The sequence below is a fragment of the Culex quinquefasciatus genome, chromosome 2 (assembly GCF_015732765.1).
Source record: "Culex quinquefasciatus strain JHB chromosome 2, VPISU_Cqui_1.0_pri_paternal, whole genome shotgun sequence".
Taxonomy (NCBI): domain Eukaryota; kingdom Metazoa; phylum Arthropoda; class Insecta; order Diptera; family Culicidae; genus Culex; species Culex quinquefasciatus.
The window spans coordinates 40,073,255-40,090,880 of NC_051862.1; the positions used below are offsets into that span (position 1 = coordinate 40,073,255).

The window sequence follows — 17,626 nt, forward strand, 5'->3', positions numbered from 1 at the left end:
AATAAGGTCATCATTGAAAATTCAAATCCCTAATAATTTGAATTCATTAAGTAAAATATTTTAATTTATTAAAGAATTTCAACTTACTTTAATCATTTGCATCCAGTGAATTTAAGAATTTACAATTAGAACAAGTACCATCCTGAATTTAAGTAAAACTTAATTGTAACAAAATCACTCAATTCTCCCAAACATCATTCCAACAAATCAGTTAAATATTTACTCCTAGTCACAGCTTGCCCATCCAATTAATATTGACACGCTCCCATGTTACAATCAGTCTATTGATTTAGCAAATTTGCAACAAAAAAATGCTCACCCACTCACTCTCATCCAACACTAGTTCCGATTGCGTTTTGATAAACAGGCAATTCAATTTCGGACCTCATTACAGGATTGGCCCGATTATATTTACAAAGCCCCCTTCTCCCTCGTCGTGCTGTAATGAAGCAATCAACCATGATGGAATATTCGCCCAGCTCATCAATCGAATCACATTATCGCCTGATCGGACATCCCGCCCCCACTCCCACGCATTGTGTAAACACGGGAAATATATGTGGTGTATGTACTACTGGGGTGCATTTGCTGCAAATGCAAATATATTCCCAATCAATAGAATAGATAATTATGTGCTGCGAATAAATGAAAAGGGTTAATTCTATTGGAATTCTAATGTAGTTACAACGATTCTGACCACTTTATGTGCAATTTTAGTAAAGGAACCTAATAGGAATAACATTTCAAAAGCTGGCATTTTTCATGTTCACAATAATTAAAGTGCCTCACTTGAGCCAATTCAGTATTGCTTCCTTTGAGTTAACTCCAAAGCATGTTCAAAACCAAACTTTACATTACATTAAACAAATCAATAAAGTTGAAGGCAATTACTAGCCCTGAAAAGAGAAATATGTTAACAATTTTTTAAAAGAAACTCTTTTTTTATTTTAGTTGAATTCCTCATTTATGACTCATTTATCTAAATTTGCACAAAAAAAACAAATGCGAAATAAACTTTCTCTGATTCATCTAAAGTTTTGTGAGGTTGGGTTAAACAAAGAAACCATTCCACAACTTTTTATGTTCAATTTTACAATCATAAATGTTTCTTTCCCTTGAACAATATGAACAACTAAATACAAGAAGAAAAAAAAATAAATTTGAAATGCCACTTTGCAAGAAAAAGATAGTTGTCCTAGCTGAATTTTGGTGGAATCGAGTGTACCCAATAGAGTGTAACAAAAATGACTTTTTGGCGGGCATTCAGGGGTTTGTTCCGGTGGGCATACTGAGCCCAAATCCCAAATATGAGCTTGATTGGACGTAACAGGAGCTGGCGCTCCGCCCTTCAATTTTAAATGGGATTTAACCCGTAAAAAAAGATTTTTTCAAAAATGTCAATTTTTGAGGCATTTTGGCCACTGAAGCGTTTACCAAAAACAACACTGGCGTGTAGGCCAGATCCTTGCGCATCTTTTGGTATATATAACATTGAAGTTTGGAGCACCCTGGAGCTCGGTACAGACCTTCAAACTTTGGCATTTTTTCGAAAAACCGGCCCCGGCAAAAAAGATATGCGTCGCGTCTCGCGACGCCCGAGACGCCATTTGATTTTGCTGGGACCGATTTTTCGAAAAAATGCCAAACTTTGAAGGTCTGTACCGAGCTCCAGGGTGCTCCAAACTTCTATGTTATATATACCAAAAGATGCGCAAGGATCTGGCCTACACGCCAGTGTTGTTTTTGGTAAACGCTTCAGTGGCCAAAATGCCTCAAAAATTGACATTTTTGAAAAAATCTTTTTTTACGGGTTAAATCCCATTTAAAATTGAAGGGCGGAGCGCCAGCTCCTGTTACGTCCAATCAAGCTCATATTTGGGATTTGGGCTCAGTATGCCCACCGAAACAAACCCCTGAATGCCCGCCAAAAAGTCATTTTTGTTACATCCTAGTACCCAACCTATTCCGATACCAATGCAACGTTGCAGACATGTTATCTTAGGCTCGTATAAGCCATTTTGTGCATATGAATGATATGATAAAATTTAACGGGCATTCAAAATAAAATACACTGCAAGAAATATACACACCATTTCTATGAGATTTTTAGATTTTTGCGTTCAAAAGTAAAATTTCAAGGTGAGCTCCCATTTTTTTCCTTCAAAATGTTTGTGGAGTCATGTTGAAACATTTTTTAACACGAAAAATGCAGGATGATATGTCTCTCTAAAAAACTACAAAAAATCATATCTTAATACATTTTTTTAAAGTGGTTTAAATGTCAAAATACTCAATTTCACATAAGAGTATACTATAGTTCTCACAATTTACAATTTGCAATCCCTATGTCGAAAAAAAAGCAATTTCGAATCATTCGTTTTTCTAAACAAGTCTCCATACAATTACAGTTAAACCTCGCATAGTGCGCAGGCGTTATGCTTATCGTTATGTATACCTTCGATTACTTTTAAACGACATAATATATATTATGTCGTTTTAGAGTAATCGAAGAAATGTAAAGCGTAACGCCTGCGCACTATGCGAGGTTCAACTGTATGTACCTTGAGAAGATTTAGATTTTGATCGATTTGATGTCTTCAGCAATGTTGTAGGTTATGATTAGAACATTTCGAAAAAAATAGATACACGGAAAAAAATACCATTTTTTATCAAACTTTTTATCATTTCCCGAAATTTCTGAAAGACATATTTAAAATTTTCAAGAAAAGTCATCTTCTGAGCCATAGTGCGTGATGGTATAAAATTTGGTTTAAGAGGTATGCATTTTAGAAAATATCGAAAACTTGAACAAAAAAATATTTAAAATATTTTTTTAAAGAAAAATTAAGGCGGTTGAAAAGTACCTTACATTATTTTTCATAAAGCTCACGTTTTTAAGTGAGAGCTTATTTTTGGTGTTAATTTCCATTTCGTTTTTTTAGCATTTTAAAAATACCTCTTGAAAGAAAAGTACCCTGAAAAATGTCCTACAATTATCTCTCTGCAACTTTAAAAATCTCTCTCTGCAACTTTAAAAAATTGATGAAAATATTTTTTTTCCAAATGTAACCTAATTAGCCTGTAATTTTCATCTGACGATATCTCGGAAGCTATTAATAGGATTTTCATTGTTAAAATGAAAAATTTGCTGAATTTTCTGATCTTTTCAGTTACAAATATTTCATTATGATATTCATTTATAATTTGGTCCATGGAATTAGGAAAATTGTCAATTTGTAGACCTTTTCAAAAGTAAAGCTTGATTTTTAATTTTTGGAATTATTTTTATTGCAGAGATTAGAAAATTTCGCAAATGTTTCAAATGTTCAACCACTCATAAACGTCTCTAATTTGGCCTTTGTCCTAAGTTTTATCCTTTCAAGGATACAGAAGTTTGTCGTTCAGACTACTTTTCAAAAAAAAAACAGTTTTAATAAATGATTTTTGTATTGCTTTAGCGACATATCATCCTGCATTTTTCGTGAGGCTTGAAAACTTATTAAACTTCACAAAAAATGCGGGCGAAAAAAAATTATGACTCATCCTTCAATTCGGCATTTAATTTAAAAAATCAAACAATCTTATAGAAGGGACGTGTATTTTTCTTTCAGTGTATTTTTAGCTAACACCCTTGTCAAATGCCATTCTCGAGAGAATTTGCTCCATATACTCAAAAATGGCTTATATGAGCCTAAGATAAAAAATGTCTACAATAGTTTCATTGTTAATGGAAAAAGTCGAATATAATAATGTCTGCTAATTTCTTTTTTTACATAAAAAAAAACGAAAGTTTTAGTACCAGTCCAATAATTCAAAACTCATTAAATTTATGACAGGATTTATCAGGACATGAGTATTGCTTCTGAAACATAAATTAGTTCATCATCAACAACACAAAACAACATTTAAAACCGACGAGCATCCTTCTATTTATAAGATTTATGTAACTGGTGGGGGGGGTGGTGAATGATGATGTACATAATATTTGGTCGCGTAGCATTACCAGAAAGCGATAGAAACACACAGCATGATCACATGAAACGAGTTTAAATACACACAAATACACATCGATAGTTACTACTAAATGAGTTGCACATAATTTTAGAAACTGATGGGCAATCGGGATGAAAGCGAATGAGCTGCAGTTTTGATTGATTGATTGATTGTGGCAATTGGATGCGGGATAGAACATGATTTTTGTAATTTTTTTTCTTATAAAATTTCAAATTAGTTATTTAATTTAAAAACAAACTTAAAATTAAAGTGAGAAAGAATTATAGAAATGGTGAAATGTGAAAGAGGGGGGGGAGGGGGAAAATACTAACCTGTCCGCTCATCATCTGTCCATGCGAGTTTGGTGGTTGTGGGTGTGGGGACTGCCCACTGCTAGGGTGTGAGGGTTGTGATGGCCTAATGGAGGAGTTCTGCAACAAACAATCGAAGGTAAAGAACAAAAATGGACCGTGGTGGTTGTGGTTGCTAGGGTGGGTTGTGTTCCAAAATAAGGGTTTGGAAGTTTGAAAAAGTGAAAAATAAAATAATAAAACCTATTTTTAACTTGAGTTTGGCAGCCAATCTTGAAGAATTTGATCGTGACCACTCATCTCCAACTTTTATTCAGATTTTTTCCTTGATATTTGTTGCCTTTCTCGTCCTCTCGATTGATTTGCAATCATCTTCTATCGCTGATTTGTGGATTTTGTGTTTCGATGATGAAATGATTTTGATGGTTGATGATGATTCAAAAACTAAACATGTATACCACAAACACTAATTTGTAGGAAACGAAACTCTAAACACTTTGTGGAAAAAACATTTAAACAATTAGGAAAGAGGTTCACAGATTACATTCAAAAACACAAAATATCAAATATGGTAAATATTCATTCGGTTTACAAATTTTGTAACATTATTGGACTGAGAAAGACACAAAACAGACAGGGTTAGGAAAATGAGAACATCTAAGTTTGATGCAGGCCGCCCTAGATGGAACACACGTGGTGAGTCTAATGATTCGAGATGAGTGAGAAACTAGTTGATTTGAATTTAAAAACAGATAGTGAATGAATTAGGAAAGGAACAGAGAACAATCCAATTTTTGGTGATTTTTTAGAAAACATTTTTCTGTACAGATAACAAACATTAACCAAACAAATATGATGGAAAACTGACCACAGATAATAAACAAGTAGTTTACACATTTATAGCAAAAAATAACAAGAAGTTGTAACTTACCGGGAAGAAGCCGGAGGGTGCCATCGGGCCGCCGGGCATGCCCTCGTTTGGTGGTAACTGTCCGAGCGGGCTGGGCGCCGGGCCGGCATTGTGTGCTATTCCGTTCACTCCGTAGCCTGAACTCACGAAACCCTGCGGAATAGTAGCGGAGTTGGGCTGTTAAAGCGTTATTCAAGTGGGAAATTGGAGGGTGGTGATGGTGAGAGGGGTTCAAGTTCTTAGCTTACGAGAATTCTTAGCCGAAATCTTGGTTCCAATTAGAGTTTTTTTTCAATTTTGTTATTTGATTTGATTAGTTTCTTCAATCCTAACTTGCACCCTTTTCGGGATTTTTTTTTATCCTCTGTTTGAAGATTTTTAAAATATATATTTTAATTATGCGTGTATTTCCTGTGAAATGATATTCAATATTTTAGAACAATTATTACTACTGTTACCTAATTTTCTCGATTTCACGGAACGCGTGAAATCCGTGAAGGCTGAGTCTCTCCAAGAAATTTGGTACTTCACTTGAAATTTAATATTTGTCTCTATGAATTAAACAAAATTCGTTGAGTTCCGTTTTGCATTTCTATTAATATAAATTATATAGTTTTTTCTTGATTATAGGCAGGCAGTTCGATTTTTCAAATATTTAGTGGAGCTGATCAAATAAATTTACATTTTTCAAAATGCCAAAAACTTTCCCAGTTAAACTGAAATGAGGAAAAAAAAAACATTTCAATACATACTTAACCCTCTACAACCTAACCCCGCCTTTAGATGGGCTACGATTTGAAAAATCGCCAAAAATCCATTTTTCAACCAATTTTTGATCTTGAAAAAGCATTTTAAAGAAGAACCCTTAAAATTTAAAAAAAATATGGGTTGTTTAATGTTTTGAAAAATGTATTATTTTTTCGGGGTCAACTTTAACTTTGGCTGTGTTTGGCTCTAACATTTCCTATATTTTAAGTAAAAATAAGTATGTAGTAATTTTTCTAGTGTCCCGGACTATGCCTCTACGCATTTTTTTACAATTTAAATAATAATGGTGTCATTTTATAGCAGAAAACGTGGAAAACAAGCAAAAAATTAAAAAAGTGACTGTAAAAACATGACAAAATTAAATAGGCAAAGTGTAATGATAGGCAAAATGTAATGATAAATGCAAATTAAGATACTAAAAATAAAACAAGAAAAACATAAAACGAGAGAAGTAAAGTTTTTCGTAGAACAAAAGTTTCTCAAAACACGGAAAAAATTAAAATCTCGAAAAAAAATTTGGGCTGTAGAGGGTTAAATCAGTTTTCAAGCATTTATTGAAGATTTGCCAATGGAAATTTCTAGCTTTTGTAGAGCTAATTTTATAGCTTTTGTGTGATAATTTTTGGACAAAAACTTCCAAAAATATTTTATTTGACCTTAAGAGGAGATAACACAATGATGTTGAAGAAAAATAACGCAATTTGACAAGACAAGGATTTTACATCTGATATTTATTTTGAATTCTTTAGAATCCAAAATTAAAATTCTAATGTTAAAATGTTTTACAAAATCGCTTTATAAAGTCAATATTTGAAATCAAATGCAAAACATGAGCATGCCTTATATTTATTTTTTTTAATAAAAAATGTATATTTTTTCATTTAACAAAACCAAACTCTAGAGTTTTTTTTGAAAAGGTCCTATAAACCATATTTTCAGTTTTTGCTTTTTGAGTGTTTTGAGAACTGCCCTGATTCAGGGGTATTCAAAAACACCAAAAAAGCAAAAATTGAAAATTTGGTTTATAGGACCTTTTAGAAAAAAAAAAACTCTGGAACTGTTTTTGCGATGCCTGTCAAAATCAGATTTACAAATTTCAATTCAATTTAATTCATGTTAAATTGTTGTACTAATCTTAATACAATTTGCTTAACAAATGACAAATTTACAAATTTCATATATTTTTAAGTTCTATTAAAAAAAAGTCCTGTTAAGAAAAACACAAAACACATTTTTAATGATCTTAATTTTGCAATATCAACAGATTAAACAATCTTTCAATCTTACATGACTTGAAAGAGCAGAGAATTTTTTTAAAAGATCTTTTGGTGATATTCCTTAGGAGTGTCAATCATTACTTATTGAAAATAAACATCATAAAATGAATTCCAAGTAGTTTGTTTTCGATTATAAAACTTTTGTTTTAGTAATGCATTATCTAAAAAAAAACTTAGCTGAAAAAAAATTATTTCAGAGGAAAAAATTATTACAATATTTGTTGATTAGGTGTAGTTAAAATTAAAGATTTTTTAAAAATTTCTGTTGTAAACCACAAAAGTAAATTTTTATTAAATAATTTAAATTGAAGAATTTCTCTCGATTTACATTATTATTTGATGGCAATGTTAAAATTTCTAGGTGCAATGTTAATCATGCTAAGTACATTTGTCAATAATAATTTTAAAGATATTCAAAGTGATATAGAGCAATTCCATGTCAAATAGGGAATCGGTTGTACCCAACTCTCTCCGATTTCAATGAAACTTTGTAGACATGTTATCCTACGCTTAAATAAGCCATTTTTGTGTATATGGAGCCAGTTACACTCGATAATGACATTTGAGAAGGGCGTAAGTGTTTTCAATATTTTTGTATTTCGTAATTTGAATATTGCTGTATCTCGAAGCCGTTGCTTTGTATCAAAAAGTGGTCAAAGACAAACTTATAGGAAATTTTACGGGCTTTCCGAAAAAATACACTGAAACAAAAAAACACACCACTTTTAGGAGATTTTTTGATTTTTAAGTTTAAAAGTCAAATTTGAGGGTGAGCCCACGATTTTTTTTCGTTCAAAATTTTTGTGAAAATAGCCTAAGATGTTACAAAAAGACTCACAAAAGATGCAGGATGGAGCAACTCACCTAAAAAAATACAAAAGTCTCGAAAATATTTTTACCGGAAAACTCGTCCGATTTCCCATAAGATTGTGTTTGATCACATTTCAATTGAATGTATGGGCTTACTCAGTAAATGATTTTTGTATTTTTTTAGGTGAGTTGCTCCATCCTGCATCTTTCGTGAGTCTTTTTGTAACATCTTAGGCTATTTTCACAAAAATTTTGAACGAAAAAAAATCGTGGGCTCACCTTCAAATTTGACTTTTAAACTTAAAAATCAAAAAATCTCATTAAAGTGGTGTGTTTATTTGTTTAAGTGTATTTTTTTCGGAAAGCCCATCAAATTTCCTACAAGTTTGTCTTTGACCACTTTTTGATACAAAGCAACGGCTTCGAGATACAGCAATATTCAAATTACGAAATACAAAAATATTGAAAACACTTACGCCCTTCAAAAATGTCATTATCGAGTATAACTGGCTCCATATACACAAAAATGGCTTATTTAAGCGTAGGATAACATGTCTACAAAGTTTCATTGAAATCGGAGAGGGTCGAGAAAAAAGAACCTAAAAAATTCCTGTTTTGGGCTGGAATTGCTCTATAATAAGAATTGTTTGAGTACTATAATGTCACTGAAATTCACATGAAATAAATTTTCTAAAAAATGTGTTATTGTGTTAAAATCGGTCAAATTGAGATCAAACCGGTTTAATATCCATATGATAGTAATTTCATTTTTGTATTAGCAAAATCAAATAAAATTTTGAACTTGTTGTTGACTTATTTGTTGCTCCAACCTTTTTGATAGTGTTAAGATCTTGTTAAGTTAAGTTTCATGTTCATAGTTTTTTTGTCTTCCATTTGATTTTGTCCTTTATTAGGGGAAATATACCCTTTTTTCTGCCTATTTCTATTATCGGCCTATCAGTACTTTGATTATAGAGTACAGCTTTCGTAAAGTGTTTTTGACTATTCCAAAGTTACAAATAGCTCAAATAAAAGTGAGTAAGCAACTCTCCATCGTTGATGTATCAAAAAATGTTGATTTAATAGTGGAAAACTGCAAAAGTGATGAGAATTGGTCAAACGGCTTCGAGTAATTAAAATGGGTATATTTCCCTTATTTGCTTTTTGAGTGGAAATAACAATTCGCAGACATTTCAATATTTAAAATTACTACTCAAAATATAATATTTTAAATTGATTTAATTTTTTAAATAACCTCAATAAAACTTGAAATCAAACATAACCATACAATTATTGCAAAAAGCGATTTAAAATTGAAACAAGTAAACATTTTCATCGTTTTGTTTGAACTTTGGTGCAAAAGCAAAGCAATCCACTTTTACGACCCCTGGGTCTTTTGTGGTCTCTGTTGCAAGTTTCTTCTCATTTCTAGGCGTCCGAAAGTTATGTGTGGTGAGTCACCCAAAACCTCTTATACGCAAACTTTGGTGCAATGATTGTTAAATAATGACATAAGAATTATTATGAACTATATCATAGGTATTGAAAATACAAAAGTTAATGTTATCTAAGTTTTAAAAATTTATATGACACTTTATAAAAAAAAAATAAAGCACAGAAAAAAATTTAATGGTTAAACTCAAAAAAAAAACAATTCTCTTGTGTTAAGCTATGCCCACAAGTTTTGGCCGACTTCCAGCAAACTGCACATTTTCCATTAATCTGCCAATTTTTCTGTACGTATTCTCTCTCTCTCTCTTAAAAAAAGAGTTACAAATCGCCTTCCGCGTATGTACCGGTAAGCTTTGCTACCTTTTTTTGTGTACACACTTACTAACACACAGGCACAAACCATGGACCAACAACGTTGCCAACGCTCAACCACCGTTTGCTTAGCGCAAAAAATACACCGTAAATCGGCTTACTTTCTACAAATCCAGGTGTTTTTTTGTGTTTCGTGTATGTGCATCTGTATCGGTATTTTCCCTCCCAGGTGGATCTGGCCCATCTAGTAACGATGCTGTCGATGCGATACATCACTGAGGTATAACTCAATTTTAGGGAGAAGCTTTGGGTTTTCATTCAAACTTGAAGTAAGTTCAATAACTTTAATTCGAAAATTTCTGTAGTTTGGGTTATTCATGACCTTAAATGTACGACAAAAAATGTAAGACAAAAAAAGGGAACAATACTCACGTAATCATGAAATGCTTTGGCCTCGGATGAATGCTCGCAGGTGTCCCGTCGTTCCGGTGCCGCGCAGTAGAGATCCCAGAATACGCACCACCACGAGTGCAGGAAGCCCGGTGGTTCGCCTAGTGTGATATTCTTCTCCCACCGTATCTGGAGGGACAAAAGTTGGACGAAAATGGGAAATTTTAGAAAAAAAGATGCAAAAATGTTAATGAAAAGCGAAATAAAGAAAACTTACCTCCGATAAGAATGTTTGTGCTGCTTTTGATGCCCCTACGTGTAATAAATATTCATATACATAAAGTGCAATTCTGGAAAGGAAAAAGAGAACGAAAAATTTGGTTAGTAAAATATTCCATGGGCAACACAATATTTAGTATAAGTAAACAGTTTCAAGCATTTATAAATTGTTTTTATTTCGAGAAAAAATAGAATACAGTTCGAAAGTGGTTATGTTACAAATGACTCTTTCGAAAACTGATCCAAGAAATTTTTCGTAAATGAAAATGAAAAGAAAAACCTAGATACTAAATTTCCCTCTGCAAGTCGTTACAACAACCAGAGCTTAAACTGCTCGAAATAAATTAAGTGAAAACATCCCAACACAAATAATGACGAACAACTCTGCAGCAGAAAGAGCAACAAATCACCGCAAAATCAACGATCCGCGCGAAAAAGGTGGTTGCCTCCTTGGCCGGCCATAAATTTGGCACACATACATTCCGACCAAGCCGCGTCTAATACCGGTCTTTTGCGGTTGGTCGGTCGGTCGGTGGTTTATGCTCTCTTGAGCAGCTGGCTGTCAAAGCATTGCGAGCTTACGATACGTGTGTGGTAACGCCACCACTACCAACTTCCCTGGACGGAGGACCATATGCTGGACATAAACAGACCAACGCTGGAAGATACCGGTTTTGAACTGACTTTTCCAAGACTGACGCGTTCAGGCGTGCAATTTTTGAGTTCTCAATTTCAGTCTTACTTGGTTTTTGTACAAAATTTACAAATCACCCATTTCCAAAAGTTAGACTGACAACAACACCCAATTCTAGTCAAGTGTGTTATTATTGTTTGACTTTTTGGCTGTTTTTGTTGACAGTTTTCTCTGGTAAGCAAATATTTTGACTTCTACGTAAATAAAGTCATAGATGACCGCCACAACTTCAAACGAATACTCCAGCAAACTTGGCCAACGTTCTACCTCAAGCAAAACAACATGCTAACTTAAACTGCAAATAATCAATCTCCAAGAAGACAGTCCAGCGCAGCAGCCACAAAAAACTTGTCTCAGAGTTGGTTCGCAACCGAAAAAACCTTGAGCTGCTGGATGGTGTCGAGATTGATTGTACAAAAAAAAACAACACTCGCGAATCGATTTAAGTTTTGCGCACAAGACTGAAGTTAGTCTGTCAGTGATCAGTGGCCTTGGCTACCTCATGGTTGATCAGCAGTAGCTATACTCTGGTTGGCCAAGGGGGTCGCTCGAGTCGAATTGGAAAGACCACCAGACGAGGTCAGAGTTTCTGAAGAAGGGGTGTGTAACGGCTGGGTAGACTTTTGACTTTTGAGTGTTTTAAACTAAAAATTTATACTTTTGTACTAGATTATCCCAAGTCCTTCGGAAAAGTTCACTTCGGATAACCATAACAGGAGATTTTTTTAGTTACCTCTTTTTTTGAGGTTGTTAAGCTCAAATATCCCAAGTAACATTTTTAAACCAACTAGCCACCACCAAGTTTTATTAAGGGTTTATTGTAGCATCTTGATTGCCTAATAGTTTTATTTGAGCATTCACCGCAACCAACAAGCAATTGCTAATAAATAGGTTCTAACAGGGTTTTATGCCTCGGACATAAAACCGGGTGGAAATAAAAGCCGTCTGGCTTTCAATAAGGTTTTATGCAAGTTTTAATAGAGGCTTGAAAACCAGATGGCAATGCCTTGCCAAACGGTTTTATCGCATGCTTTGTTAAAACCTAGGGTGTTGTAGCTGTCAAGTGCCATTAGGCATGTAAAAAGCTCACTTAAAACCATAAGCTCCTAAAAGAGCATTTATCGCGGCCAAATAGCAGTGCATAAATATGGCGCTAAACGCGTGCTCTGATTGAATATGATTGACCGCCATCTTGATTGAAAAAATAGAAAACTGAAAAATTTGATTTAAATTTAATGAAAACACACATTTATGCTGAATTTCTGGTATGATTAATATAGCGATAGATGTTTGAAAATATTTTGAACATTTTTTTCAAAAAATTGCAATAAAGTATTTTTTAACATTAAACACTATGATTACAAAATATTGATTTTTGATGAAGCGAGTTGAATTTTTTGGCTCTATCTCCCCTACATTTATCAATAAAATTTCAACCGCAGCTGAATTTGAGTCATCAATTGCGAGAAATAAGTATTCAAATTATTTGGATTACCTCTAATATCTATTATTTATCATCGCCATTTTTGACAACCATCTCCATAATTTCATTTGACAACCTATTTGGCATAAGACGTTTGAAGACGTATGAAATGTCATTTTTCCATAACTCCTGACTAGGTTTTAACAAAGTTTTTATCAAGGCTTTGAGGATGTTGTTAGGATTCAGTTGTAAAGCCTTAAACTCCTATGTAGGTTTTATAAAAAGGCCGTAACAACCTTTTGCGGAGGTCCTTTTGGGTTTTAAGTGGGGTTTATCAAGGTTCTGGGGAGTTTGTTACTACTAAGGGGTTTTAATGTTGGTTTTGGCTGATAGGTTTTATAGCGGTTGTGACAGCTTTGATAAAGCCTAAAATGTTACTTGGGATGACTCCAAAAAACCTTTAAGAATACAGTAAAACAATCATGATAATATTGCATCTGGGAATGGGTACATCTTTAAGGTCTACAAAAAAAGGTAATTTTAACTAAACATTTTAAAATTTACCTCGATTTTGCTACTTTTTCAATGTAAATAGCGGCAATATTACATCATAAATGAGGTAATACTAAACCTAAAATTTTTAGACCTTCAAAATTTACACTATTTTCTAAATGTGTGATTTGGAATTTTGAAGCTAAAATGACAGTCAATTTTGGCAAAGTATAACAAATGATCACGACTCATTTATGACTTCTATTTTTTTTTTTTTTTTTTTAGGCACAGAATAAAAACTTTTCTTCAACAAAATAAGTTTGAAAAATCTTTTTAAGTGTACTAAATCTACATGTAAATTGTTTCAAGTTAATTTCTTTGCGTTTTTTTTTAAACAAAATTGCCTTTAACCTTAAGCTTTCCCATTATTCCTCATCATTTTTGAGATGCCAAAAATTTCAATTATTGGATGCACATTTTTAGACTAATTAATCAGAAAATGTTATCAAAACATTAGACAGATAGATTATTTTATTTCAAAAATGTGAATTTTAAGCCGATTTGGTACGAAATTTTCTTGTCATAAATTTATCATAAAACTACAATTAAGGTTGTAAAAGTTGGCCTAAAATATTATTTTTCATAAACTTTCATAAAAATCGGTCGAACACCCAAAATTACCCTCACCAAAAACATTAAGGTGGAACAGGACGCCAGTTCTTGGACAGCTTTCGTTCAACTTAAATCAATCTCTGATTGCTTGCTATCTTTATATTCATTATTTGCAAAAAATACTTTCAGATTGTTTTCAGCTGATTATAATTCTATTTCTATTGCAATTTGGAAGATTTATGAGTAGGGCTAGTGATTTTTCACGGTAAAAAAAATACGTGGCATACCTGAGGGAAAAGTGTCTAGTTCTTGTGAATCTAGTTTTTTTTTTATTTTAAGGATATCCAGTTTAGGTTGTCGAATTCGTTCTTATTTTTAAGTTACGAACAAATAATCTATAATTTATTTTAAAAATGCCAGTTTCTAAAAATTCAAATTTTACAGCAATTTTACGGTATCCTGAAATCATCCTTAAATTAACTGAAAAAAATTGTTATTTGAAAATAATTGTGTTCAAGAAAGAAACTGAAAAGGTAAACTTACAATACGATACAAAATATAACCCCCTGACACAAAATATTCATGGCAATAAAAATTATGAGCTCATTTTGCAGGATTTTTAAAAGCAGAATTTACGATTCAGCCGTACTGTTTTTACTGAGAGTTTTGAAAGTATTTGCTTTTTTTGCTGAAATATCTCTAAAACAAAGCCCATCCTTAAACATCTTGGATTCACCAAAGGTAGAATCAGTAAAATAAGAAAACTAATATTGTAGAGTTTATTTTTTTGCAAAGGTCCTATAAACATATGAAAAACAATAGCTTACAGAACCTTTTTTTTTTTAAAAAAACTCTAGATATCTTGTTTGCTTATGGTTTTTAGCTAAAAGAAAATTGTGTACCTATTTCCAACATGTTTTGGGTTAAATTTAATTTAGGACAGTTTTTTTTTAACATTTTATACTAAAATTAAAAAAAAAAAGCATTGCAAAGTGGATGATTCTATTTCTAATAATATGTATTGTGTTTCAAATCTAATTGAATGATTTTTTTTATTTAAGATCAAAATTTTTAATTTGTTTAAATCTTTCCTTCCTTTTGTGCAATTTGTTAAGCGTTATATTAATAAATTTTACACAAAATTGAAAATAAAAAAGCTATAAATGCTCTCTCAATCAAAGCATATTTCGCTGGAACTTTTCGTAAAAAAAATGTAAAAACAAGTTCCAATATTAATATTTTGTTAATTAACAAAATTAACAGCCCGTTGACAATTTTGTGGGTTATTTGAAATAAAAAAAAAAATCTATGCTTCAATACACTGAGGAGCGCGAAAAATAACTAGCCATATTTATTAGGAAGTGATATGAACTTTGAAAAATATTTGCAAATGCCTAATTTTACCTAAAATAATGTGTACATATTTTCAACAGGAACTGATGAAAATTTCACCAATTCAATTTTTACACTCAATCTAAATTACCATCATTTTTTTTACTGTGTACAAACTGGTTTCCCGAAACAAGAAAAGTAAGAACAAGGTTTCATTTAAGTAAAAAAGACAAATCTGACAATGCACAACATTTCTCATGATAAGCAACAGGAATATAAATTTTTCGAAGCAATCAGAAACAACAGTAAACATTTATGGTAAAATATAAGCAAAACTGAACTTTAAAAAATTGTCGCCTGAATTAAATAAAAATATACTGCAGTTAATCAATTTGATGAGAAAAATCTATTTGATAATGTTATTTTAATGACAGTCTTGGCTAGGTATTGCCTCGAAAAATGTGAAAATTTGCATCTTTTAATGAGTGACTAAACTTTTCCCACAAGATTGAAGTGAAATTACATCGAAAAGAGGCAGACGTATATAAAATTAAAAAAAAAACACACACACGATTGTATGACTAATTATGGCAAGTTCCTTTGAAGTCAATTTGGTAGCGAACTTTGGATATTCGAGGCTTAGGATATTTGAGTCTAAACTTAATTAGAATCGATAACTGAACAAATCAAATTGCAATATGAATGAAAATCCTAGAAAGATCGTAATTAAAAAAAAGCCTTGAAAACATACCTTCTGCAAATGTGCTTGATAACAGAAAAACAAAAGGCCACATCTATTCACATAAGTTTGCCAGAATGCATATTATCTCTTCCGAGAGTGCAGCGCACTTGCCCTCATTCACAAACACTGCTCGTAAACCAAAACTAATCCCAGGTGTAAGCCCTTCCGGATTCCAGAAGGGCCAAACATGTTTCCTCTGTGTTTGCATATCCTGTGTGCTGTTCTTCTAGAGTACTGATAGCACGAAAGTTCACATTTTCTGCTGTATTTTTTTCATATAAAATTAACTTGTGTAGTAGTTTTAGGCATTTTTTAGGAATAGAATGAAATATCATTAAATTTTCATGAAATTCTAAAATTCTTCCACTTTTTCAACAAGTGACCATAAGAACCGTCACAGAGTCCTTTTTTGCTATGTTGACCCGAGAATATATGTAAATTAAATGCTTGGCGATAGTTTTGCCCATAATTTATGTATGTCACACACACACGGACACACACGTAACCTGTGCTCGAGGAAGCGACCAGGCAGCAAGGGGCGTGTGAAGGGGTCACAAGTGTGAGTGGTCTCGTGCCAGAGTTGTTTTATTTTACAAAACAGTATTTTTTTTTCTTTCGTTCCTTCCTGGCCAGAGATTGTTGATAGACGACGATGACACACACAAACATTGATAGTTAGCACTTAGTGCTGGTGGTTTTTGTGGTGTGTCTAACCCCACGTCTAACTATATGTGCATGTGGGGTAACGCTACATAAATTATGTAACGTTTGGTGGTGTTGGAGTTGGTGAGCATAAATGCAGTACATACATCGAGCTCGAAAACCAAACCACCACCAGCAAAGCTAAAAGCGGCTAACAAATCGTTGTGGTAGTGGTTACAAAATACAAACTTTTACACTAACACACACCACCACAACACTAGTCATTGCTGCTAATGACGACGGGCTGCTGATCATCATTGGCGAAACGGGAAGATTAGGGTTGTTCAGCTGTGTGGATTTTGTACGTCAATCTCAGGCCAGCTACCTGTAAGCTGTTAGCCGAAGAAAATGATCGAAATTTGTAACGGTGACCATCTTCGGAGAATGAGATGCTGCGGTTGTTGTTGTTTTCTCAGTTGGCTGGAACGAATTCACTGCCGGATGTTTGAACTCAGATTGGAGGTGCGCGTCACACGCACCTGTTTCTGATATCAGGTGTTTGGTGGACGTCATTGGAAAAAGATTTTTGTTCTAATTGGGATAACTAAAATGTTTTTCAATTTCGTTGACACAAAACTTGCTTTTTAAATTAAGTTATTTAGGTTTTTATCAATTTCAGAAATATTTGGTCAGATTATAATGTCATTTCTGATTTATATTTTTATTTTATTTCTGAATGTTGCCCATGCATGCATTAAAAATAAGTCATCTTTCCTTTCATGATATTAATATCAATCGCAAAAAATCTAATTTATGTAGCAGAGACCAAACTATAAAATAATCTTCAAATTTTAAAATCTTCAATTCAATCTAGAAAACTGGAAATCCTTAAATATTTAAATTTTCAAATCTTAAAGTTCTTCTTATCTTCAAATCCTGAAATCTTAAATTTTCAAGTATTAAAATCTTGAAATCTACAAATCTTCATATCTTTAAATCCTCAAATCTTCAAATCTTCAAATCTTCAAATCTTCAAATCTTCAAATCTTCAAATCTTCAAATCTTCAAATCTTCAAATCTTCAAATCTTCAAATCTTCAAATCTTCAAATCTTCAAATCTTCAAATCTTCAAATCTTCAAATCTTCAAATCTTCAAATCTTCAAATCTTCAAATCTTCAAATCTTCA

General features: G+C 32.7%; 1 protein-coding gene across 11 annotated transcripts in view; it reads right to left on the reverse strand.

Moving 5' to 3' along the window:
- The window catches only part of LOC6034656 (single-stranded DNA-binding protein 3), an 84,071-nt gene that overhangs the window by 25,027 nt on the left and 41,418 nt on the right, over nucleotides 1-17,626 (reverse strand). For 6 of the 11 annotated variants that reach the window (XM_038251836.1, XM_038251842.1, XM_038251840.1 and 3 more), the window contains 4 exons: nucleotides 10,501-10,573; nucleotides 10,266-10,412; nucleotides 5,236-5,391; nucleotides 4,326-4,424 (listed from right to left, as the gene is read on the reverse strand). In XM_038251836.1, the coding sequence (XP_038107764.1) occupies nucleotides 4,326-4,424; nucleotides 5,236-5,391; nucleotides 10,266-10,412; nucleotides 10,501-10,573 (475 nt within the window). The remainder of the gene's footprint in view (nucleotides 1-4,325; nucleotides 4,425-5,235; nucleotides 5,392-10,265; nucleotides 10,413-10,500; nucleotides 10,574-17,626) is intronic. The other 5 variants (XM_038251843.1, XM_038251839.1, XM_038251841.1 and 2 more) reach the window with 2 other exon arrangements.